The sequence below is a fragment of the Monodelphis domestica genome, chromosome 3 (genome assembly GCF_027887165.1).
Source record: "Monodelphis domestica isolate mMonDom1 chromosome 3, mMonDom1.pri, whole genome shotgun sequence".
NCBI classification, from domain to species: Eukaryota; Metazoa; Chordata; class Mammalia; order Didelphimorphia; family Didelphidae; genus Monodelphis; species Monodelphis domestica.
In genome coordinates, this window is record NC_077229.1 from 90664267 (window position 1) to 90690748 (window position 26482).

General features: G+C 39.4%; 1 protein-coding gene across 5 annotated transcripts in view; it reads left to right on the plus strand.

Moving 5' to 3' along the window:
* KDM4B (lysine demethylase 4B) overlaps positions 1–26482 on the plus strand; it is a 308063-nt gene that overhangs the window by 275489 nt on the left and 6092 nt on the right. For 4 of the 5 annotated variants that reach the window (XM_001375298.5, XM_007488942.3, XM_007488941.3 and 1 more), the window contains 7 exons: positions 1420–1642; positions 5220–5296; positions 6029–6084; positions 7082–7190; positions 14242–14427; positions 14518–14682; positions 15254–15373. In XM_001375298.5, the coding sequence (XP_001375335.3) occupies positions 1420–1642; positions 5220–5296; positions 6029–6084; positions 7082–7190; positions 14242–14427; positions 14518–14682; positions 15254–15373 (936 nt within the window). Of the gene's footprint in view, positions 1–1419; positions 1643–5219; positions 5297–6028; positions 6085–7081; positions 7203–14241; positions 14428–14517; positions 14683–15253; positions 15374–26482 lie in introns of those variants that run through there. The other variant, XM_056822464.1, reaches the window with a different exon arrangement.

Genomic DNA, 26482 nt, shown 5'->3' on the forward strand with positions numbered 1-26482 from the left:
TAGAAATAGTTAATATTTAAAAGAATTTTGAGTTGTAAATGCTCTCTTGCCCCTTCTTCCTTCTCAGGGCATACAATTTGATAGCGATTTTATTTGTGAAATCATGCAGAACACATTTCCATATTAGCCATGTTGCAGAAGAAAACACCAACCAAAAAGAAAACAAAACAAAACACCTCAAGTTTAGAAAGTATGCTGCATCCTGCATTTGAACTTCACCAATTCTCTCTGGAAGTAGATAGCATTCTTCATTATGGATCCTTTGGAATTGTCTTGGATCATTATCTTAATCAGACTGGCTAACTTTAATAGTTGATAATCATTAAATATTGATATTACTGTATAAAATTTCCACTTACTTTGTATCAGTTCATACAAATCTTCCTCAGGTTTTTCTAAAAACCATAGCCCCATGCCATTTCTTATAACACAATAGTATTTCATCACAATGATATACTACAACTTGCTCAACAGTTCCCCAGTGGATGGACATCCCCTCAATTTCTGATTCTTTGGCACCACATAAAGGGTCCTTATAAATATTTTTGCATAAGTAAGTCCTTTTTCCTCTTCACTGATCTCTTTGGGATATATAGACTTGGTGGTGGTATTGCTGGGTATATAGTTTTATAGTCCTTTGGGTATAGTTTCAAATCATTCTCCAAAATGGTTGGACAAGTTCCCTTCTCCACTAACCAGTGTATTGATGTCCCTATTTTTCCATAACCCTGCCAATCATTTAACATTTTCTTACTTAGTATAGCTTTTCAAAATCTAGGATTATTACTATGCCACAGAGACATCAGAGCAGTACTGAAAACCTCCTGAACACCAATAAACATTTGGTGGCTGTCCAATCTACTATTACCTAGCCATTTTATTTATATAAAGGCCTGGCTTATTGTCAACCTTCCATAAAAGGATATTTAGCTTTCAGTCTTGTCCCTCAATAATCTTGGAGAAGGGAAACTCTCAGATCCCAACCATTATGTGACCTCAGGCTTCAGTGTCTGGCCTTTTATCAAACAAACATAATCTTTTATAGCCTATAGAAACAGCTAACTTTTGCATAGAAGCTGTTCAAGATGACAAAATTCCTAGGCTCACTGTTGAACTTGGAGACTTATTGGGAGTGTCCAGGCACTGAATTGCCACAAAATTTCCAATATGAGCAATAAGCATGTCCCAAAGGAGAATAGGACTCTTGGTAGGATTAGGAGTTTTCCATCAGAGGTAACCAGATGATCATTTTTCAGTGATGTTATTCTCTATGTCCAACATCACAAAACTTTGAATTCTTTTACTCTGCTTCCCCTGGCATAGAGCTGGTATTTATATGGTGAATGTTTTGGAGCAAGAACGCTCTACTGACCTGTTACAGAAAAGATTTTACCTAACACTACTTTGTTACTTCTTAAGGCCTTACAGACAGATAAAGAGACTTCTCCAGCCTCTCTTGGGGAGACTTCCTCACTTCTTCCACTTTCCAAATGTGGACAGAAGACCAAGCCCTTGATCCCAGAAATGTGTTTTACTTCAAGCGGTGAGAATATTGAGCCTCTCCCTGCAAATTCTTATATTGGTGACGATGGAACCAGCCTCCTCATTGCCTGTGCCAAATGCTACTTGCAAGTTCATGCCAGTAAGTTAATGCACTTTACTTGGGAACTAAAGAAAGAATGGGTGGTGCGATAAGCAGATAGTCAGCAATGTGAGTGGTTATGGTCCTGCTAAACAATTCTGAAACAGTTTCTCCTGACATATGAGGCATACTGTTTGGGAAATGTTATTGATGTATTTGACAAGTCTTTCGACCTATCAAGCCTCTTTGTACTCAGGCTCCATCCACATCATATTTTCTACCATTCTCAAATATCGATACCCACAAGGTAAAGGTTTTCACATTATAATATTATTTCCCAAATTATTTCACTTTACTACACTATAGGACTGTGGACCTTGTTCATTGACTTCTTCAAAGGATTTGGCATTATTTATTATTTCTATTTTGAATTTTCTGAAATTTCCAAATTGCTCTGTAGTTTATTTGGCAACCCTTGTATGCTATAAGTCACATAGAAAACCTGAGAGTATGGCATGCAGTTAGGCAAAAAGCATGGAAGTTGTTGAAAAAAGGTTGGCTGTCTGTGAAGATCACACATCAACACAGAAAGAAAAGATGAGATATAAAAATGTAGAATGACCTCTGAGAGAAGCCTGAGGGCAGAATTTAATAACTGCTAAAACTCTTGCAGATCAGCCAGGTATATTTTCAACTCCCATTATGATTATTAGAAGATGGTCCTTTATTTCATCGAGTACTTTTAACTTATCTATTGCAGACTATCCTCTTGAGTTCTTCACAAACAGAATGGCTAAATTGATGAAGAATGCCCTAGGAGGACAGGAAATTTCTTATTCCCCAAAACTTTGCAAATTATTGATTTTCTTTTAACAAGCCAACTGGAAAAAAATACTTGTGCTCAGGAATTGGGGGGAGGGGAAGGACTACCATGCTATTGATCTACATTAGGTCATCCTGCAGTCACAATGCTCAGTTGATTATCTGGGATTTATATCTGATCTTGTTCGTCTGTGCATAGCTCCTTGCTGCCTTCCTTCAGGTCCATTTTACTGCTCATTAGCATTTCTAAATATTCTAGATTAAAATGTGTTGAGCTGGATATTTATTGATTACCCAGGGATGATGCAGGAATTTGATGTGGGAAGTTAGATTGAGGCTCTTGAGTGAGTGTTTTAGATTTAATATTCTCCCAAAGGAGTAATTAAGATGAAGCATGCAAATCTTTTTACTTCTGAGCCTCAGTTGTTATTATCCCTTCCATGGTAGGAGCACCCTGTCCCTTTCCACAGATAATCATGGATCAATCAGGTACTACTAATGATCATAACTATTTTTTCTGTGCAAGAAGGGAGCAATAACACAGATCAAGCTTCTAGAAAGGGATGAATGGATGAAAGAATGAATGAAAAATATTCAGAATGACTAAGCTAAGCACCGAAGATACAGTAGAAAAGAGATTCTGTGCTTAAGGAATTCATTTTAGGGGATAGTACTTATGAGATAGCAGGGTTTGGAGGGAAAGGGTTTGGTAGGGCAACCTTGGAGGCATAGTAAACAGGCAAAGGCCAATGGCTCTCCATCTTACCAATAGGACTGTATTTGGGGACTCCCTCCTCATTGAAATGATGTGTGGGCATGTTTGCCCCACATTAGAGAGCTGGAGAAGCATCATGCCCACAGTCATGGGAAGGAAAGAGTAAGCCCTAGAGTTGAAGTAGAACAGGTGCATTAGGCTTTCTCCTAAAGAAATATGAATCAGATGTGAGGTGTTGAACTCCAGTTAAGAAGGGAAAGGAATATGGAAGCATGGACAATCCCCTGAGCCCTCTAGCTGAAGGAAGGCATTTAATTTTATATTTCTCATTGAGGGTGGAGCAAGGAGCTATGATTTAGATCTTTGCCCTTTTTGGGAAAATTATTATTCTTTCCCCTCATTCACTGGTACTAAAATTAATTTTCATATGCTAGCTTAGTGCTTGTTTCTTAAAAGTTTCAAGTCATTTTTGGAGAGAATCTTCTGTCCTATTCCATAGAATGGTTAGGTGACCTGTAGCCCTAAATAGTAGGGAGAGTTAGAGAGATCAACCACCATCATTTGAGCCCTTTGAAAGAAATCTTAGGCCTGATACATACTGGCTCTTTTGCTTAGACATTAACTGGAGAGAGGATTTCTAGTAGTAGATTAGAGCATCATGAAATTCATGCCAAGAATATGGAAGAGGAAGATTGGATGCAGTACCTAGCTGAGCTTTGCAGTTGAACTAGGTAGTATGATAGATTATTGATCTACTATTTGACCTTGATAGAAAGGTCACATCTGTTTCTTATCAGATAAAATTACTTTTCATGGTTTCAGTGTTATATATAAGAGGTCACCACATAGTTCAGCACAAATATTTTTTGTAAAAAATTAAAATGAGAACAAAAAAAATCTGTTTCCTTGCTACTCCTAGGAGACAGGATCCTACCAGAATTTTTTAAAAATGTGCTTATAGAACTCAGGTGATAACCCAGCCTAGGCATCCCTTATCCACCTTCCCCTTATCCAGGGGAAGAATTGTCCTTCAATCAACACAGAAGGGTGAAGTTAAAGCTTTTCTCTAACTTGGCTTTCTCTCCTGAACTAATGTCATGTGGCTTTCTCCTCTGGGCTATACTCTATAAAGCATCTTGTTTTTTTGAGTAGCTAACTTGAGTTTTCCACTTAGACTGCCAGTCTGTCTGTATGAGGAGATGAAGCTGGTCCAGCATCCCAGCCATGACTGCTTATATTCTTTGTATTGACTTCTTGTTGCTTGAAACCTTGGGAGCTGCATTCTTTGGACAATTGCTTTCCCAATACACAGCTTTCCCCATGGGATTACAGAGGCAGGAAATGAGTATTAAAATTGCATTCAGTGGCACATAGCTCAGATGTTCCCAACTGAAATATTGATGCAGTCCAGTTTCTATCTCACATCCATTTCTTAATTGATTTTCCAAACCCTGAGCCATTTTGCTTTTTTCCTTCTCCATTTCAAATTCCAGGACTTGGTTTGTATTTGCCTGTATAGACTGCCATTTATCAAAGTACTCTTTTAATAAAATAGGCATGTGTAGCCATATTGATTCCTTTTTGCTATCTCCCTTAAGTAACTCTTGTTTGTGGTGGTAGAGTTGTTGGGAACCTAACTATATTCATATTTTCATTTGTAATTATTATGCAATCAGAAGATAAGTCATAGAAAGTCAATTTTTCAGATAGAATAAGTAATCTTAAATTGCTTTGGTAGTGAACTTTTATAACTAGAAAAGTGTTTATATAATTGAGCACATAGAATATTATAAAAATCCTAGCATTAACATTTTAGGTTGATGGCTTAGACTTATCCAGAATTAACCACATATTAAAAGAGATTTTAGTTTTCTTTTTCTTTAGCACTAGCTTCCTAAATGAACCATTCCTAGCTTCTTTTTCCCCAAAGCCTTTTGTTTCACACTGCATGTAATGGCCTGAATTAAGGTGAAGAGGATAGTAAGAGAGCAATTATCTTAAATACTGTGAATTCTGGAAGGTCTTTTCAGTACCACTGACAGTTGTGATCATCAGTTCTCAACTACATAGTATCTGAGCTGGATCTCTGCCTTCTTTCAGGTTGCTACGGAATCCGTCCTGATCTGGTAAATGAAGGTTGGACCTGTTCCCGGTGCACAGCCAATGCCTGGACAGCGGTAACATATTCTTTACCCGTAGGACTTCTGGTTCTTCAGACTTTGCTCATAGACATTCTAAAGCCACTGGTTTTCAGGCCTTTGGGGCTGGGAGTTGGAATTGGGATTAGAACCTGGATCTCTTTCAGGATTGACTTACTATTCTTTTCCTTTAGGCATGATTCTTCCCTTCTCTAAGACTACCCTTTGTAAATTGAAAAAGTTGAATTAGATAGTCTACAAGAGTAGGGAATACATAGTCAAGATATGGAAGAGATAGCTTGGTATAGTAGAAAGAGAACCAGATTTCTAATCACTGGATTCTCCCATCACTAGTCTTAAGGTAGAGATTGGATTACTGCTTTTCAGATTTACTTTTGAGAGAATAGCTGTTGAAGTACAACTTGAACTAGAAGAAAATGCTCTCTGTGATGGTTGAGATCTGGTTTAGAACCTTGGTTCTGGCATTTACCTCACTCTATTACCCTGGGCAACTCTGTTAAATGGGGAAATTAACACTTATACCACTTAGGTCACAGAATAGTTGTGGGGGATAGAAGAGGATGATTTGGAAGTTTTAGAGCTTAGAAATGTCAGGTATTTTTGTTATTCTTGAACAGTTAATTTAAAAATCTGTCTCCAAGACATATTCTATTGGAACAGTAAGCTAGAGCACCTATGCCAAAGGAAAGTTGAATGGGAACAATTGGTGGCTTTTCCCACTAATCTGTATAATGGTTTTTCTTTATGTAGGAATGCTGTTTGTGTAACCTCAGGGGAGGAGCTCTTCAGATGACAACTGATAGAAGGTAGGAAGGATTTTAATTATTTGAATGTTTAGCCCTAGATCTTTCACATTTGCTATAACATTCACTATTCCTGTATTGTGGGTGGTTCTAACTATGAGCAAGAAGGAAGAGGAAATGATTGATCTCTGTACTAGAGAACTATGCTTTGAGTTCTAGAGTTAATGCTCTGATTTTTTTATCTTGATGGTGGTGTCATTGGCCCTTCAAATATCAAGTGAGACCCAAACATTGGACAAGGTGGATTATGGTTGGAGAACAGTAACATCAGACTTTAAAAGAGATCGTGTTTAATATCCCATCTCATAATCTGTCCTTACTATAAGGAACTATGTTGTAGTTTAGTAGGGACAGTACTTAACATGGAGACAGGGGACCTGTACAAGTTCCATTTCACCTTCTTATCTCTATAAGCTTTCCTGAACTTGAATTTCCTTTTCTGTAAAATGGGGATGATTACATATCAGCACCATGTTGCTTCAGCTAGTACCTCCTTTGCACACAATGAGTAGTCAGTACAGTAGGACTATCCAGTTACCAACAACCTAAAAAGAATACTTAAAATCCCTCGTAATCAGAGAATCACATATTAAAACAACCCTGGGATATCCCTTCATACTGATCAGACTAGCAATTCGAGAGACTATATAATAAGACTGATTCACTTTCTGGTGAAACTGTGAATTTATTGATTTGGGGGAAAATTTTGGAATTAAACATGAAAAAAATTAAATAATTCTTAATATGCTTTAACCCTGAAATTCAACTATTAGTACCATATTTTAAGGAGATTATTAATTACAAAAATAACTATCCAAACAAATGTGTATTATTTGTGTTAGAAACTACAAACAAAATATGTGTGTAGTCATCAGGGAATATCTGAACAAAATAATGATATGAATGCAATATAATAGAATGTAGTAATAATTTTAATAACAAAAAGTGAGAGCTCACCCCCAAAAAAGTTTGTAATCAGTCTTTCCTGTGAACTGTCCAGGTGGATCCATGTGATCTGTGCTATTGCTGTCCCAGAAGTACGATTTCTTAATGTAATAGAGCGTCACCCTGTGGATATCAGTGCAATCCCAGAGCAACGATGGAAATTGGTAGGTGTTTAAACCATGTCAGACAATGTTCTGTACTATGAAATTTTTTTTGGAATTAGTTTTATTTGACTTCCTTTGCCAAAGGAGCAAGTATTTATTAAGTGTTTTTATATGCCAGGTACTATGCTAATAATAATAAGCACTGAGGATACAAAGAAAGACAAAATACTTTCAGTAAGTCATAGACCCTTTATTAAGCATGTACTATGTGCCAGCCCTGAGGATATAAAAACAAAAGACAGACCCTAATCTTGAAGAGCCAACATTCAAACAACTGATGATAATTTTTAAAAAGATAATAAAAATTTATTTTAAAAGGGGGTGGCAAACAGGATTTTATATTTGATCCTAGAGGTAATTGGAGCCCTGCCCTTTACTGAGTATAAACAGGTAACAGCTCACTTTGGATTAGATTGGGAAGAGATTTGAAGAGACCAACCAGAAAGCTCTTGCAATAATTTAGGCAAGAAATGATGAGGGCCTAAGCAAGCATTGTGATTTTGTGAGTGGAGAGAATAGGACATAAACAAGAAATGTTGTGGAAGTAAAAATTATAAGAATTTGTTAATAGATTGAATAAATGGGATAAATGTCAAGAGTCAAAGATTACACTGAGGTTTGAAACCTAGGAGGTTGTTAAGAAGAAAGTTGGGAAGAGAGAAGGACTTGGAGGGAAAGATAATGTTGTAGGCATATTGAGTTTGAGATACCCATGAGAGATAAGAGTTTGCCATGCCTAATCCCCAACTGGAGCTCAGAAGAGGAATTAGAAAAGATATATAGATCTGAGAATCATTTGCCTAGAAATGAGAGTAGAACATTTTATAAGATGATTTTAATTCCAAGCAAGGCAGTATGTAGAACAAGAAAGGACCCAGCCCCATTGCCTAGCCCTTACCACTCTTCTGCCTTGGAGCCAATACACAGTATTGACTCCAAGACAGAAGGTAAGGGTTTAAAAAAAAAAAAAGAAAGGACCCAGGACAGATACTTGAGGTACACCCACAGTTGGCTAGTAAACATAAAGTTAATGAAGATCCAGCAAAGGACACCAAGAAGTAGTAGTCAGACAGGTAGGAAGAGTACTAGGAGGAGAGCAGTGTTAGGAACAGAGAAGAGAGGGTAATGATTGACAGTTTCAAAGGCTGCAGAAAGGTCAAAAAGGATGAGGATTGAAAACAGGCCAATAAATTTGTTAACAGGTTACTGCTAACATTGGAGGAAACAATTTCAGTTGAATGATGATAATTAGAAGCCAGGTTGCAAAAAGTTTAGAAATAAGAGAATGGAGAGGAAGTAGAGACAAGTATAGATGGCTCTCTCAAGAGTTTATCTGAAAAGGATGGGAGAAACAATTAGGAGCTTAGTTATTGGAGAGGGTCAGAGAGAGAACATGGATGTGTTGGTGATCAGCTGGAAAGAAGCCAGTAGAAGGAAGGAAGGAAATAAACATTTTATTAAGCACCTACCATGTACTAGCACTGTGTTAAGTGCTTAAAATATTATCTCATTTGATTCTTACAAGAACCCCAAGTAGAAGTTTAGTCTAAAGATTAAATATTTGATAGAGGAGGGCAGGGGGAGAGAATGTAATCAGAAGAAGGGTGATGTCTTGGGAAAGAACTAAGGACAATCACTGTGACAATGAAGAATAGGTCCTTAAAGCATAGGAAAAGGGGGCAGCTGGGTACTCAGTAGATTGAGAGCCAGACCTAGAGATGGGAAGTCCTAGTAGTTTCAAATCTGATCTCAGACACTTCCTAGCTGTGTGACCCTGAGCAAGTCACTTTACCCCCATTGTCCAGCTCTTACCACTCTTCTGCATTGGAAGCAGTACATGGTATTGATTCTAAGATGGAAGGTAACGTGGTTTTTTTTTTAAGTATTGGAAAAGATGGAATGACAAAACATTGTGGTCAACTAAAGGAATTTCTTAATATCAAGAGATGTACATCATCACTTATATCTCATTGTATGCCATTTGGGAAAAGATTGCTAGACTGGGACCTAGACTCAATTCCAGGCATTTACTGGCAATGGGACCATGGGCAAAGCACTTCATGTCTCTGAGTCTTGATTTCTTTGTCTGAAAAATGAATATAAGAATGCTTGTATCACCTGCTTCATGCAAGCACTGTATAAGCAAGCATGTTCCCTGTGCAGTTAGGTAAAAAAGGAAGCCAACAAAAGGTTTTCTCTCTGCTCCTTTTCCCACATGTTACAATTTGGAGTAGATTTTTATAGAGAGAATTTAGTCTGGTATCTTATGTGAATATCGTTGTATCTTTGGGGAACAAAGATAGAGCATTCGGATTCTCCTGTGTCCACTCGAGGGCAGTATCTCCTGCATGGCGATCAGGATCCTCAAGATGCTCTCAGGTTTTCTGTACCAGAGAGAGACCTGGCAGCTGCCACCACAGAGGAGACTGCTACATGGGTAGGGTAAAGAGGAGGAATTTCCTGTGCTTTTAAGAGTGCATGATGCCAACCACTGGTTGGGCCCAGGCTAGTTGTTGATCTGCTCTGGAAGGACACATGTGGGTGAGGTAGTGTTTGGGAAGGGGAAAGAGATTCATGAAGCATGTAGCCACCAGATCCAGGTCCAGCCAGGCATTGGATGGGTAATCACAAAGAGGCTGTGTTGGCTTCCAGAGTTATTCCTCTGTTGTGCAAATGGGTTTTGTACACAAATGTGGATGTAAAAAGCATTCATTATTCAGGTGAAGTGACGGAGCAGTGCAACGGGCGAGTGATAAATCCACTCGCATGGGCTCTTTATGGATCATCTGACATTTTCAGCATGCATCCTCTTCATTACCAGCACTTGTAACGATGAATTAAAAATCCTTTTACACCAGGCTCACTTGTACTGCTTAATGGGGCCTCACAAGAAAAGCACTTAACTCCTGCAAGTCTGCTCAGTAGCAGCCCAGCACCATTGCATTTACCGAGTGTCTCCTTCCTGTAGCTCACTCCAGTCCCTCAGACTCATACCAGATTTCTTGGTCTGGTTATGAGTTGTCCATAGCTAAGAAAAATTATTTCACAGGAACGTGATTTATATTTACATCTACTAAGATCTCATGTAGGAGAGAAAAATGTGGATCCTCATCACCAGAATAGACCTGATCTTGAAACCAGCTTTCATAGTTTAAGAGTCCACATCCAGTGGCTTAACCACTGCACACAAAAGCATTTCTGATCTATTTAACCAGACTTGGCCAAGTTAAGGAAAAACAAGAAGCCAACTATGTAGGTCAGTGGTCTGATTCACTCTAGCAGTTCATGGCTGGCCGTATCTTGTGTGGTAGGTGAATGTTTTTACAAATGGTGTTTATAGTGGGGGGGATTTCTTCATTTGAGACATGATGAATGGGAAACACAAGAAAGTTGCTTTATTTATCTGTTTTTAGAATATATTACATAGAAAGTTTGAAAGGACTTTTGGGTCTGGTTCTTGATAGAAAGGAAGTTATTATTCTATATTCCGATGCCAGGAATATTTGCAAATTAGAAAACCTAGTAAGCAAACCTGATTGTTCTTTCACACCGCTGCATGCTTTGTGTCATTTTTCAGGCATATGTTTTGTCAGTTTGTGAGAGCACACTAATAACATGATGTCCACTAGGAGTCACTATAGGTCTACAAGTCTATACAATGGCATTGAATGGTTCCTTTGGGAACCCAACTGTGTGCACCATGACTCAGTTTTCTATCCAAACCTGTAGCCTTCCCTCCATGAATCATTAACCACATAGCTAAATGTCTACATATCTCATTCTTAGTGAATAATCACTTGAATAAAGCTCCTTTGGCCCTCAATAAGGGCATTTACAGTCTTGTGGATCACTAGTGTAATAAGGGATTATTTGAATGATAAATAATAACTAAAGATCAGGGCTGGAGTAGCAAACCATTCCCAATTTCTCACTTCCACACTAGGCAAAGATTCATAGCATTTTGAGACGGAAGGGACCTCGGGAGCTGTCCTGTCTATAAATGAAGGGGGGGAATCTCCTCCACATGCTTGAGAGTTGATGATCCAGACTTTGGGCTAAGACCTCTCCTCAAATGAGGCTGTTCCCACTCAAACCCAAGGCAGCTCTTTTTAACATTGAGATGGCTTCATTTGAAAGTTTTTTCTTAATTTTAAACCTAATACTACTACTACATTTCGTGACATTCCATTACTCCTAGTAGTGCCCTTTGAAGATATTACTAGATCTCTCAGATCATTTCTAATCCTCAACAAAAATAGATGGGGAAACCAATACCTTGCTAGCAAGGTACTGAACCCATAGCCTGGTGCCCTTGCTCTAGTGGTGTGGTTCCCTGCTCAGAAGCTCTATTCCCTAACGTGTTCCTTTGGGGGCTGATATTCTTTCCCTAAGAGATGTCAGTCCTGGCTCTAACTTGGAGGGGCATGAAGGAGGAGATTCAAAAAGCAGTGTCTTTGAAGCATCTCAGAGTATCTGAATGATCCATCAGTATTTGAGCCCATGCATCTTCTTATAGTGCAAAGCTCTCTTAACCCATCCAGCCATACACTGTTATAAGAAATGGTCTTTGCATGGTTACTGATTAATGATATATTATGGGCCTGAGTGTAAATTATTTATGACGTGGAAATTCAGAATAATTAGCTGTCATTCCTCAGTGGAGCAAATGAATTGTAGTGTTCATCATGCTAGAGACAGCCCATTCTTCACTCTGTGCTCTGATCTGATTTTTCACTACACATTTGCTCTAAGGATTTTCTTTCATGAGCATGACTAGCTAGCTTTGGCTCCTATCCCTACAAAATGTCTTCCCTCACAACTTCCCTTATATTCTTGATTTTCTCTTCTGGACTCTGTACGGGTATGTCTCTTCAGGCTAGAACCACCTACTTGTTAGTGATATGTTTTAATGAATCGTGCAGAACTGATCACTCTTGTTTTCCACATTGTCTATTTTGTGGTGTCTGGCTGTGACTGGAGCTCCATTTAGTACCTTCATCATTTTGTGTTGGTGGTGGCTATCGCAACAAGGAAAATCATAGTCCTCAGGACTTGAAGGTCAATACTCCCTTATGAAGGAGTATTGAGCATGTTGTATATCAGCACTGTCCCTGTTGGTAAGAGAATTGTCTATTGACAGTTTAGTAATGAGATCTCATCACCATTGATTCTAGTGTGGGGCTACATTCCTGCTGAGCCCTTTGCTGTAGTGCTTATCTAGCATTTGAACACAGTTTACAGAGTGATAAAGGAACCACTTATTAAATACTCAGAATGACATTCAGGCAACACAAAGGGGTCTGACTAAGTCTCTGAATCTTGCCAATTCCAAGGATTGCTATAGCCCCTTTTACGGCCTGTGTGCAGCACCGGGGTATGGTATGATACACCCTAATGCCCATACAGTCTTCCTTTGCTGTGTACGCTGAGATTGAGGCACACAGACGGCAACATATTTAGTTCCAGCTATGTAGGTGATGCTGTGTGTGTGGTTCAGCAAGGATTAAGCTCCTTCATTATAAGGGACCTCTACTTTGTACTTTGGAGTGCTTTTTTTGTGTGTGGCAATTATGTAAAAACAGCTTTCTGTGGAAAGTCAAAGGATTCCTTTGAAGCCAACCAAAGCTTACAGAGGGAAGATCAGAACTAAGACAATGTGGTATGAGGTAGTGCCTTAGAGCTAAGGGAGCCAAGCCTTGGATTTGGTTAGAAGACCTATGTTAAGTTAATCACCACACCATTCTCTAAACTCCCACTGTATATGCCAGGCACTAAGCTAAGCACTGAGAATACAAGAAAAGGTAAAAACACAACCCCTGCCCTCAAGGGACTTGGTCTAGTAGTAGAGACAACAGGCACAAATAATGCAAACTGAAGGATCTCTTGTTGAGGGGTGGGGGGTACCCAGGAAAAGCTGCTTATGGCATTTGAGCCAAGTCTTAAAGGAAACCATTAGGGAGAAGAGATGAAGGTCAGCCAGTGAAAAGACATAGGATTAGGATGGAGGGCAGGGTAGGTGAAAAGCAGCAAGGTCAGTGTCAAGGGTAGACCAGTGCAAGAACCCTGGAAAGGTAGGGAGAGGCTTGAAAGCCAAATCAGGGTTTATATTGGGTCCCAGATGTAGTAGGGAACCACTGGCATTTGGTAAATGAAGGAGGAGGATTAGAATTAGATTTTAGGAAATTACTTTGGTAGTTGAGTGTGGGCAAAGAGAAAGGGGCACATGCAGGAGATTTTGAGAAGGTAAAGATGACAAGATTTGATAACATGGTGGCTATGTTGTGAATGCAAGTCAGGAGTCAAGAATGGTGCTGAGGGTGCAAACCTAGATGAGAGGGAAATGATGGTGCCTTCAGCAGCAAAGGGGACCTTCAGAAGAAGGGAAGAGTGAGGGGAGTGAGGGAATCGGGTTTTGAACATGTTGGGTGAGATGTCTGTGGGTCATCCTCTTCAAGATTACCTCACAGCAGTTCAGCTAGAGAGCACTCCTTGAGCAAGTGGTTTTATCTCTCAGCACCTCCTTTTTCTCTATTAGAAAATGATATGGTTAAACTAGAAGGAACTCTGAGCATCACTGGAGGCAAGGAAGGACCTGAGTTAAAATCTGACTTCAGATACTTATGGTCTCTGTGACCCTGGGCAAGTCACTTAACCTGTTTTTCCTCAGGTGTAAACTGGAGATCAATATAACCCCTATCTCCCAGGGGTGTTGTGAGGATCAAGTGAGTTAGTAATTATAACATGTTTTAGCAAAATGCTTGGCACAAACTGGGCACATAATAAATACTTATTCCTTCCCTACCTCTTCTCATTCTCCCTCCCCACCTATACCCTTCCCTCTAGGGGGCAGGCCCTAGAATTAAGAGGGATCAGGAAAGGCTTCCTGCAGAATTTTAGTTGAGACTTGGAAGCCAGGCATAGGGGACAGTCAGAAGAAAAAATGCTAAAATCCAAAAGGATTTATGTCGAGGTAGAAAGTTTTTATTTGGCTAATCAATGGGCATATTTTCCTGTGTAAAAACCAGATTTCTCTGTTTAACTATCACTTCAGAAATGTGTTTATTGTCGAAAGCGGATGAAGAAAATATCCGGAGCTTGTATCCAGTGTTCCTACGAACATTGCTCTACTTCTTTTCATGTGACCTGTGCCCACGCAGCAGGGGTCCTGATGGAACCTGACGATTGGCCATATGTTGTGTCTATCACTTGCTTTAAGCATAAAGCAGGCAGCCAAGGTGTAAGTGCTTCTTGGTATAAAAACTTGATTTTTTCCTTATCATTGCTCGTTTGGATTGTTGAAATGGTGGCTTTTCTCTGTCTTTTCTAGGTCCAATTTCTAAGGGAAGTGTCATTGGGTCAGACAGTTATCACAAAGAATCGCAATGGCCTCTATTATCGGTGCAAAGTAATTGGCACAACCACACAGACATTCTATGAAGTGAACTTTGACGACGGTTCCTACAGTGACAACTTGTACCCAGAGAGCATTATTGTGAGCAGCTTTTTAAGATGTTTTGGTGGGCTTGTTGTGGGAAGAGAGGAGAAAAATGTTACCTCATCACTTGATGGAAGAAACTTCCATTTAATAAGCCAAGAAACAGCTAATAGCTGGGAAAGCAAAGACTGGTTCCATGTGTCTCTTCCCATGTTGCCTTCAGGAACGTTGTACTGTGACCTCTTTATCATGAAACATAGACATTTCTGTGCTTTTAAACTGGTCCTTTGTTTTACATGAAATTCAAGCAGGCTAATAAACTTATATTTATAGTATATGGAAATATAGATATAGTATCTAACTCCTTCAGTGAGTAAACATTTACCAAGTGCCTAATTTGCAAAAAATCCCTGGGCTAGGCATTGAGAGAGATACAAAGATAAAATACTACTTACCTCAAATGAAGCTATTCTTAGAAAATGGCATTGTATTGCTATCACCAGAATCATGTTGGCCACAATTATAAATTTTGCCTGCAATTAAATCTTGAGCATAAATGTTTACATGTGGCCTTCCAACTTTGGGATATATATGCATTGCCTTTTCAACTATTTTGTTCTGTCAATAGAGCAGAGATTGTATCCAGCTGGGACCGCCTCCTGAAGGGGAGTTTGTTCAGCTCCGGTGGACTGATGGAAATATCTATAAAGCCAAGTTCATTTCAGCTGTGATCAGTCACATTTATCAGGTAAGAAGGAAGAAACTCATGTAAGCACATTAACCTTCCCCCACACCTCCCCAAGATCTGTGTTGATTGTACAAAGGACAAAGAGAGATAAAGAGAGTAGAAAGTGAGAGAAGACAGACTATTTCCAGATTATTAAGAAAATTCATTGATAATGGAGAATAATGAGTAAGGAGTCGTTTTTCAGCTTTCAAGAATGGATTCTTCACCAAAATCCTCTTCCCAGGCCTTATCCCAATATGGAGATGCCATCAGATGTGATGGCTGTAGAATGCAAACTTCTTGCATCTTCTACCAAGCTGACAAAGCTTAAGTAGTGACAGTCAAATGTATCTCTCATCCAAGGATTGGCAGAGCCCCAGAAAAGCTCATCCCTACAAAACTGATCCCTGAATGATTTACCTCCCCTTCTCTCCCGTGATATGCACGGGTGGTCAGGAGCACACACAGTGACACTAAAGTAAGGAGCAGAGTTGCCATCTTTGTTCTCTTTGCTCACCTTCCAGATCTTCATCAACCTATATGTGCACTTCCATGCCCTCAGTGCAGTTTGTAGGCCCTTTGAAATGATTCTGAAAGGAAGGTCAGGGAAGCAGAACACCATTATGGGGTTGGGCTTGTATTGGTGCTCTAATGGAAGGCATGCTTTGACCTGTGACAGATCTAAATTCATGACAGGACATAAGGTGGAAAACTCTACTCCCCAACAGAGAAACAAGCAGTTTTGTTTTGTTTTGTTGTTGTTGTTCTTTCTGATTAATGACTGCCCTGGGTGGATTCTGGTTCCTACCTTTGGGTTGGACCAGTCACCTATGACATGGATACTGTTACTGCTTTTTTTTTTTTAACCCTTTCCTTCTGTCTTAGAATCAATATTCTTTATTGGTTCCAAGGCAGAAGAGTGGTAAGGGCTAGGCAATGGGGGTCAAGTGACTTGTCCAGGGTCACACAGCTGGGAAGTGTCTGAGGCCAGATTTGAACCTAGGAATTCCATTCTCTAGGACTGGCTCTCAATCCACTGAACCACCCAGCTGCCCTGGATAGTGTTACTTCTTGATTCTTTTCATTTTTGGCTGGGCCACGGTCAAAGAACTTAGGAGCCATTGGTGACAGAAACATCTATAAAATGGATTGGTTTACATAATAATGAAAAGTAGCTTGGGTAGGAACAATTCTAAACAACACACCATCAGATATCATTTACATTTGGTTTGAATGTTCTCTGTAGTTTTTCTAATAGCATATTTGCTATTGTAATTCTCTCTTTAGTTTAAGCTAATGTTAATTTATATTCTCCAAGCAGGAATTTGCAGGATTGGCATCTCTGGGAATTTAAAACTTGTAGTAGGTGACAACTCAGAGAGTATCAGTAATTCTATTAATATCTTACAGTTTTTAAATTATCCAGCATTTATTTTGGTTATCAAACTAGGTATCTGGCCTTTAAAAAAACTGCAAGTAAATATTAGACAATTATTCTCTGTGAAAACGTAGCTACTCTCAGCAATGCAGTGATCTGGAACAATACTGAAAGACTTATGATGGGAAATGCCATCTACCTCCAGAGAAAGAACTATTGGGGTTATCTTTTACATCAGTGTATTTTGGATTTTATTTTGGGGTTTTGGTCATGTATGACTTTGCTCTTACAACAATGACCAATATGGAAGTGTGCTTTGCATGACAATAAAAAAGGGGGGGGACTGTAAGTAGGAGGAGTACTCTGAACCTAGAGAACCTGGGTTCTAGTCTGTTCTCCCAGTAGCTAATTGTTTAACCCTGAGCTAGTCACTGTTTCCCTCTGGATGTTTTTCCTCACCTATAAAATGAAGAAGTTGGTCTGGCTCTCTAAGAACCTCTCTAATTCAGGTTGTATATGATCACTTCCTGTTATTTCCAATTACTTTTCTGTCCTCTCTCCCATACCTTGGTGTCGTCAGTGCCCTGTGGATACTGAAAGCTTTCCACAGTTGTGTTCCATAGTAGCTATCTATTATTCAACCTTAGTTGATAATCTTTCTCTCTCTAATTCCCAACAACCTCTGGTTGGTGTTGTCATATGAGGATCAGTTGAAGGATCTGGGGGCATTTATCTTGTGCAAGAGAAAACACAGAGACACATCGTGGTTGTACTTAAATATTTGAAGGACTGTCATGTGGAAGAGAGATTATCATGTGACTTCAGAGGTCAGATATAAAAGTAGTGGGCAGAAGTTATAAAGAGGCAAATTGAGTCTTTGATGCAAGAAGAAATTTCCAAAAAATTAGATTTCTCTGAAAGTGAGATAAGTTACCTTGAGAGGTAATGGCTTCCCCCATTGGAGGCTCTCAAATAATGACTGGTTTACTCTTTGCTTCATGTACTGTAGAAGAGATTCTTGGGGATGAATGTAGACTATCTGGTTGACTTACTGAGTCATGTTCCAGCTCAAATTCTGTGATCCAAGTTTGCTCCTTTGGACATTTTCCAGCTTTTTTAATATCCCTTCTAAAACATGCTAACCATCAATGAACCCAGTATTCTGGGGATACAAAGACCAAAGTGAAAACAAGCCCTACCCCCCAAGAAGCTTATAATCTAGTCAAGGTAGAAAACATTTACATATACAAATATATACAAAATAGATAACCTGCCCATTTGGGGAATTCAGAGACTTCATCTAGGCTCTACTTGAAGATCTCCTGTGATGGGGAGCCTAATTCCCTCCCTCCCTCCCTTTAATGTCAATCCTAAAACAAGAGAGCATAAGACCTAGGTAGTTGGAGTTAAGTGACTTGCTCAGGGTCATAGAGCTAGGAAGTATCTGAGGCCAAATTTGAATTGGTATTCTCCTGATTCTAGGCCTGGCACTCTATCCACTTATCTAGCTGCCTCTCAAGTCAATCCTTTCTAATTTAGAAGGCAGCAGAAAGAACATTAGCTGTTTAATTAGAGGACTTGGTATTGAGTCCTGCCTCTTGTGTTTATTGTGTGTGGGAGGTAAATCACAACCTCCAAGGGTCTCAGTTTTCTAAAATGTAGAGGTTACTAGATGGCCACTGAGGTCCTTCTAACTCCAGATTTATAAGCCTAGGAGATTCTTATTTTTAAGAAATTTCTCTTTCTATCCAACATTACATCTACCACTTTTTAATTTTTCTATCCATTGCTTCTAGTTCTGTCTTCTGGGGTCAAGCAGATAAAATATTACAGGGTTTTTGATTTTGTGTCAAACCTGCCAAAGCTTGTGCTTTGCTGACAGTTTTTGAGAACTCAGTCAAGTTCTCATCACTGCAGTAGGACTTAGAATCTCTCTCTCTCTCTCTCTCTCTCTCTCTCTCTCTCTCTCTCTCTCTCTCTCTCTCTCTCTCTCTCTCTCTCTCTCTCTCTCTCTCTCTCCCTCCCCCCTCTCTCTTTCTTCCCTACAAATACACTCTTAATCAAAACTCCCATTGCCTCAATGCCAGCTATCAACCAGATGTTAGGATGAAAACAGTCAGATTAAACTAATTCACAGGCACTAAAGTGTGAATAGCTGATGGTTTTAATGTACCCAAGATCTGTTTGCATCTTAAAAGAAGATCTTGTTAAGCAACCGAATTTCTGGTTGTCTTAATGTTTGTGAGATACTTTTGGAAAAGGGGCTTTCCCAGGAATAGATCTCCTTCCTTTTGTTGCAGAAGTTGCAGATTACAGATATTAGAATAATCTATATACTCTGTTTTGTGTAATTGTTTTTTACTTTGTTACCAAGCAAGGATAGGTGTTGGGGGGTGGAGGAAGAAAGAGAGAGAGAAAGACAGGGAGAGACACACAAAGACATTGCCTGTAAAATCAAGGAGAAGGAGCTGGACTTTGTGGCCAATGAAGTCCCTTTCAACAATATAAATCTTTCATCCCTAAACTGGGTCTTTTCTCTGGACCCTCAGAGAAATTAAAGTTTAAAGAACATAGAACTGTTTAACTGGAAGGAAACAAAGATCTCTTAGTGGAGAGAAAAAGCCCATTCTCACCCAGCTCCCTAGACTGGTCATTTTGGAGTTCTCACAGTTTTAATCCTAGACTCTTTAAGTGACCATTTTCCTTGGATTAACCAGTTTGTTTCATCTTCCGTTAAAGATTGGCTGACTTCTCTGGCTTTTTAAATTTTGTTTTGTTTTAAACTTAACTGCCTTCTTTTGAGCTGAAGAGATCTTTGTTTGTCTCCTAATGTTGTATTCTTTTTAATTTTTTTCCCTTGAGAAATCTAGTGCCAGGAAGTGGGTTTCTTCTTTCTGGCTTCTTCCTAAAAATGTAGACTAGTTTCCTCTGTATTTATGGAACTCTCTTCTTTTCCTTTTTTTTTCTTTCTTGAGTGAGTCAGAAGTTCTGATATAGTATGTATTACCTGCCAAGCAACTCATGGTAGGAAATGTTTCCCAGACAACAAATGGTTCACTCTTCAGATATATTTTGAGCTATTCATAACTGGATCTAGGGAATAAAAATTCACACCAAAATCTTGGGACTGAATGTTTATGTTTCAGCTGCCAGCCTGGTGTAGATGCTCACTCAACAAGAAAAGGCTAAGTGAGAGTTGGTAATGGTACAGAATTTCTACTTTGTCCCCCCTGTATGCACACTGGTCCTGACTTCCTGAGGAAGCCCAAGATGACCCAGAGCTAACTCTTCCCACCTTCTTCTGGCCCTGAGTATGCACCTGAAGGAGAGTTCATAGAAGGGGGGTGCTTACAATTCTGTTGACTATCTTGGCCTTTCTGGAGGAAAAAAGGAAAAGAATTTGTGCTAGACGAAAACCAGTTTAGAGAAGAAACTGGAAACAAATGATGACACTAACAGCACAATGTAGTAGGCCTCAGTCAGGAGGTCTAGTTTTGCACCCATAGGCAGGTCACTTCTCAGAGCTTTCCTTTTCTCCTTTTGTTTTAGAAATAATATCCATTTGTTTCCCAATATTGTTGTAAAGAAAGCACTTTACTATCCATCAAATTCTTTCTAAAGATGCACTAAGTAGACAAGTTCTCCCAGGTGACATTACCTTTTTCATGGACTATAACTCATAGGTTTTCCACCAAAATTTAGGTAAAGGCTGGCCATGCTGTTTACTTTATTGCTTTATACTCTTTATCTCTTTGAATATAGTAGCAAGAGCCAGATTTGGGATCAGAAGGCCTGGGTTTGTGACCCTTACCTTCTGAGGCCCTAGTTTCCACATCTATACAGTAAAGGATTTAGATTTGATGACTTCTATCCTAGCTCTAAATGTCATTCAAGCAAAATTGTCCTCTGTGACAAATTTCTAGTACAACTAAATAGTACCATCCTTGTGCTCACATGGTAAACTGCTTCATCCTTACTATCATCTTAAGAATCTTAGTATTCAGCAATTAAACTGAGATCAGGTGCAGTAGAACGTAGGGAGGTTATTGGGGGGAAGTGAGTGAAGAAGAGATGATGACTCCGGGGCTAGCCCAGAGCCTATTTTGATAGTTGGAGGCTGCATAGTACTATAGGAAGAACCCTGACTTAGGGTAAAGAGACCTGAGTTTAATACCAGCTCTATCATCAGTTAATTGTGTGAACTTAGGGAAGTCACTGCCCTTGTCTGGGTTCCATTTATTAAATGGATAGAATTCAAACTCGATTATCTGTAGGCGCCCTCCCAGCTCTGAAGTTCTATGTTCTATGGTATACCCTTGGTTCAGAGGGACATGAGCTGATGTCCCTGTAGCTGCCTGCAGCCACAAATTAATGATCATGGGTGGAGACCTGAGAAGGGAAGTTAGAAACTGAGTGAAAATGGGTGAAGGGGTTTGAGGGGGGAGGGGCCACAATAAAGGAAGAAAGACTCAGAGACGAAGAATTCAACAACATGGGCTCCAGCATGCATGCTCCTCTGATGGTGGTAAGGAGAGAGAGCTACACGTGTGCCCAGTGTGTTATTAGAGAATTAAGGAATAGGTGATGGGAGGTAGTTAATGAACATGTGACATGGCAGAGAATTGAACATTGGCTCAGTTAGCAATCGCAAAATCAGAGAGAAGACTAAGATAATTTAGGACTCGGTGTCCCACCCAGTGGTCCAGTTGACCTTTGGACTACAGGTTTAGGGAGTGGTCAGCATACCATAAGTTACACTTTGGTACATGTGCAAATTGTTCACAAGAGTCCATTTTTGAATACATCAAGGTTGGGTCACACTTGGATCCTTATAGTAGCTGATGAATCTCAGTTGGGGTCAGTTATTCCAAGGCAGGAGGGAGCTGCAGTCACCTGCTGAGATTGTGTCATGGCCTGGCCTGGCCCCCCAGGAATCTCTTCCCAGCTGTCCAGCTCATGTACCCCAAGTCAGAATGAAGCAAAGTTAAAATAGTGCTTGCCCACTATACTAAAGGTCCCGGGGGTAGAGCAAACCACATGAAGTTATTCCTTCTTTTGTTGTTTTGGTCATTGATAGTGATTGTAGTCTGGTGATTAGATAGACAATAGCCCTAGATGTTGGTTATATTTCATATTTCTTTCCCATTAATTTCTGTAATTTGTTCAAGGTGATCCCAACTTCCCTCTGTCCTAGCACATGCCCTGTGCTTTTTTCCTTCTTTTCAGTCCCATCATTCCCTGGGCTTAGAATGTACTCTTTTCCTAATTTACTTGCTGACTTCCTACCCGTCCTTTAAAGCCCAACTAAACTGACTAAGTGAATCCTTTAGCACTTACACACATTCCAGTGAGTAACAAGTGTACTTGCCACGTCACACTTTGTATTCTGGCTACTTCTGATTCTGGCTTATTTCCTATAAGGAGCTTCATGTGGACGAGCAATAGGCTCCCATGACTGGGAGGTGGTGGTGAACATACATACAGAACAGTCGAGTCACACCTTTATTAAGTGCTGGCTATAAGTAGTGTCTTGGGGGATGCACTCTGGGACACAAAGGCATGCTTCTTCCTCTCTTGACATTTGCACAGAGACTACAAGTCAGGTTCATAAATAGTGACAGCCAGCAGGCAGGCTGTGCAGGTGCAATGAGGAAGACAATATGGCTCCAGAGTTGGAAGACTGAAAGAGGCTTCATTTCCCTGGGGGTGGGTTGGAGGACAAGGGGACATTCCTAAAGATTACATTTGAACCAGATCCTGAAAGGGAGAGCAATTGGGCAGAGCCTAGAAGGGGAGATTGTTTCAGGATAAATCGTATCCATTACCCTTTGGAATTTGAACAGATTTACCCAAATTCACCCCAGGTATAGCTGATACCAGTTATTTTTTTTTCAAGTTTCTGTTGATATATTCCATTTTTTACATCATCATAGTCATCTCCAGTATCCTTCCTCTACCTCCTCCCAGAGAGCCATCCCATATAACAAGTATTCTTTAAAGAGGGGGAAAAAATTCAGCACAACAGATCAATACATTAACAAAGTCCAGAAGTCTGTATATTTTGAGCTTCCCATCTCTGTATAATTTGAGGATATTTCTTTATGTATGTTCCATTTATTATGGTTATTGTGTTTATGATTTCTTTGGTTTTGCTTACTTCACTTTATATAATTGCATACAGCTTTCCCCATGCCTCTCTATATTCATCATGTGCCATCACAATTTCATTCTATTAACATTCCATTTCATTCATACAGTATTGTTTATCTGTTCCCCAGTTGAGGGACACATACTCTGTTTCCCATTCTTTGCTATCATAAAAAGTGCTACCTTACCTCCTACTCCTCACTGCCCTGACTTCCTTCAAGTTCTTGCTAAAATCCCACATTCTCCAGGGAGCTTTTCCTGATCCTCTGCAATTCTGGTGCCTTCCCTCTCATTTATCCTGTAGCTAGCTTGTTTGTGCATAATTGTTTGCATGTTGTCTCCTATATTAGACTTTGAGCTCTTTTTTTTTTTAACATTATTTTATTTGGTCATTTCCAAACATTATTCATTAGAGACAAAGATCATTTTCTTCCCCCCCCCCCCTCCCCTAGCCAATGCGCAATTCCACTGGGCATCACATGTGTTCTTGATTCGAACCCATTTCCATGTTGTTGGTATTTGCATTAGAGTGTTCATTTAGAATCTCTCCTCAGACATGTCCCCTTAACCCTTGTAGTCAAGCAGTTGCTTTTCCTCAGTGTTTTTACTCCCACAGTTTGTCCTCTGCTTGTGGATAGTGTTTTTTCTCCTAGATCCCTGTGTATTGTTCAGGGTCACTGCATTGCCACTAATTGAGAAGTCCATCACCTTCGATTGTACCACAGTGTATCAGTCTCTGTGTACAATGTTTTCCTGGTTCTGCTCCTCTTGCTCTGCATCACTTCCTGGAGGTTGTTCCAGTCTCCATGGAATTCCTCCACTTTATTATTCCTTTTAGCACAATAGTATTCCATCACCAACATATACCACAATTTGTTCAGCCATTCCCCAATTGAAGGGCATCCCCTCATTTTCCAATTTATGGCCACCACAAAGAGCACAGCTATGAATATTCTTGTACAAGTCTTTTTCCTTATTATCTCTTTGGGGTACAAACCCAGCAGTGCTATGACTGGATCTAAGGGCAGACGGTCTTTTAGCGCCCTTTGGGCATAGTTCCAAATTGTCCTCCAGAATGGTTGGATCAATTCACAATCCCACCAGCAATTCATTAATGTCCCTACTTTGCCACATCCCCTCCAGCATTCATTACTTTCCTTTGCTGTCATGTTAGCCAATCTGCTAGGTGTGGGGTGATACCTCAGAGTTGTTTTGATTTGCATCTCTCTGGTTATAAGAGATTTAGAACACTTTTTCATGTGCTTATTAATAGTTTTGATTTCTTTGGCTGAAAACTGCCTATTCATGTCCCTTGCCCATTTATCAATTGGAAAATGGCTTGACTTTTTGTACAATTGATTTAGCTCTTTGTAAATTTGAGTAATTAAACCTTTGTCAGAGGTTTTTATGAAGATTGTTTCCCAATTTGTTGCTTCCCTTCTGATTTTAGTTACATTGCTTTTGTTTGTACAAAAGCTTTTTAATTTGATGTAGTCAAAATTATTTATTTTACATTTTGTGACTCTTTCAAGTCTTGCTTGGTTTTAAAGTCTTTCCCTTCCCAAAGGTCTGATATGTATACTATTCTGTGTTTGCCTAATTTACTTATAGTTTCCTTTTTTATGTTCAAGTCATTCACCCATTTTGAATTTATCTTGGTGTAGGGTGTGAGGTGTTGATCCAAACCTAATCTCTCCCACACTGTCTTCCAATTTTCCCAGCAGTTTTTATTGAATAGTGGATTTTTGTCCCAAAAGCTGGGATCTTTGGGTTTATCATATACTGTCTTGCTGAGGTCATTTGCCCCAAGTCTATTCCACTGATCCTCCTTTCTGTCTCTTAGTCAGTACCAAATTGTTTTAATGACTGCTGCTTTGTAATATAGTTTGAGATCTGGGTCTGCAAGGCCCCCTTCTTTTTTTTTTCATTTTTTTTTCATTATTTCCCTGGATATCCTTGATCCTTTGTTCTTCTAAATGAACTTTGTTATGGTTTTTTCTAAATCAGTAAAGAATTTTTTTGGAAGTTCAATGGGTATGGCACTAAATAAATAAGTTTGGGTAGGATGTTCATTTTTATTATATTGGCTCGTCCTACCCATGAGCAGTTAATGTTTTTCCAATTATTCAAGTCTAGTTTTAGTTGTGTGGAGAGTGTTTTGTAGTTGTGTTCATATAGTTCCTATGTTTGTCTCGGGAGATAGATTCCTAGGTATTTTATTTTGTCTAAGGTGATTTTCAATGGGATTTCTCTTTCTAGTTCTTGCTGCTGAGCTGTGTTGGAATATATAGAAATGCTGATGACTTATGAGGGTTTATTTTGCATCCTGCAACTTTGCTAAAGTTGTTGATTATTTCAATTAGCTTTTTGGTTGAATCTCTAGGATTCTTTAAGTAGACCATCATGTCATCCGCAAAGAGCGATAACTTGGTCTCCTCCTTGCCTATTTTAATGCCTTCAATTCCTTTTTCTTTAATTGCTACTGCTAGTGTTTCTAGTACAATGTCAAATAATAGAGGTGATAATGGGCATCCTTGTTTCACTCCTGATCTTATTGGGAATGCATCTAGTTTATCCCCATTGCAGATGATGTTAGCTGATGGTTTTAGATATATACTGTTTATTATTTTTAGGAACGGCCCTTCTATTCCTATGCTTTCTAGTGTTGTTGTTTTTTTTTAAACCCTTACCTTCCGTCTTGGAGTCAATACTGTGTATTGGCTCCAAGGCAGAAGAGTGGTAAAGGCTAGGCAATGGGAGTCAAGTGACTTGCCCAGGGTCACACAGCTGGGAAGTGTCTGAGGCCAGATTTGAACCTAGGACTTCCCGTCTCTAGTCCTGGCTCTCAATCCACTGAGCTACCCAGCTGCCCCCTCAAGTGTTTTTAATAGGAATGGGTGTTGTATTTTATCAAAGGCTTTTTCTGTGGACTTTGAGCTCTTTTTATCCTTGGCACTTAGCACAATGCCTGGCACACACTAGTTACTTTCTTTATGAATAATTTCCATGATTACCTTTAGCATGCATGAGACATGCACAGTGTTACACAAGATTCACCTTCCTTTACATATTATCTAGAAGAACTCATCTTCCTAAACTGAAGGGCTCTGATGACTTTGAGGTAGAATTACTTTCCACTCTTTATTTTTGAAACAAGCATCTCTTTTCTATTCCCAGATAAATAATTCATGTTCTAATCAGTGATCAGAGAAAGCAGTTGGGAGCATAAAACTATTTAACACCCCAGGTCTTTACACCTGACTGATTATTCCACCATTTGCTAAAATAAAAACATATTTTGGTAACTGAAATTGTTTAATTTGAATGAAAATGTTCAGTTTAAAGGGATGAAGTTACTGAGTGGCTAAGAGGGATCAACTAGTGATAGAAGCATAGGACAGAAATTTGTTTCCTCCCTCCTTTCTTGGTAAAATGACAACTTTAAGATTTTTTTTAATGTTAATATTAGATTATATAAAAATTTGTAGTCTCCAAGATCCCTTTTAACTATCATACTATCTGATCTAAACTAAGGTCCAGGGAGAAGTTACCGGCCCAATGTCACCCATAATTAGTAGCAAAGAAAGACAAGAACCTTGTCCTGT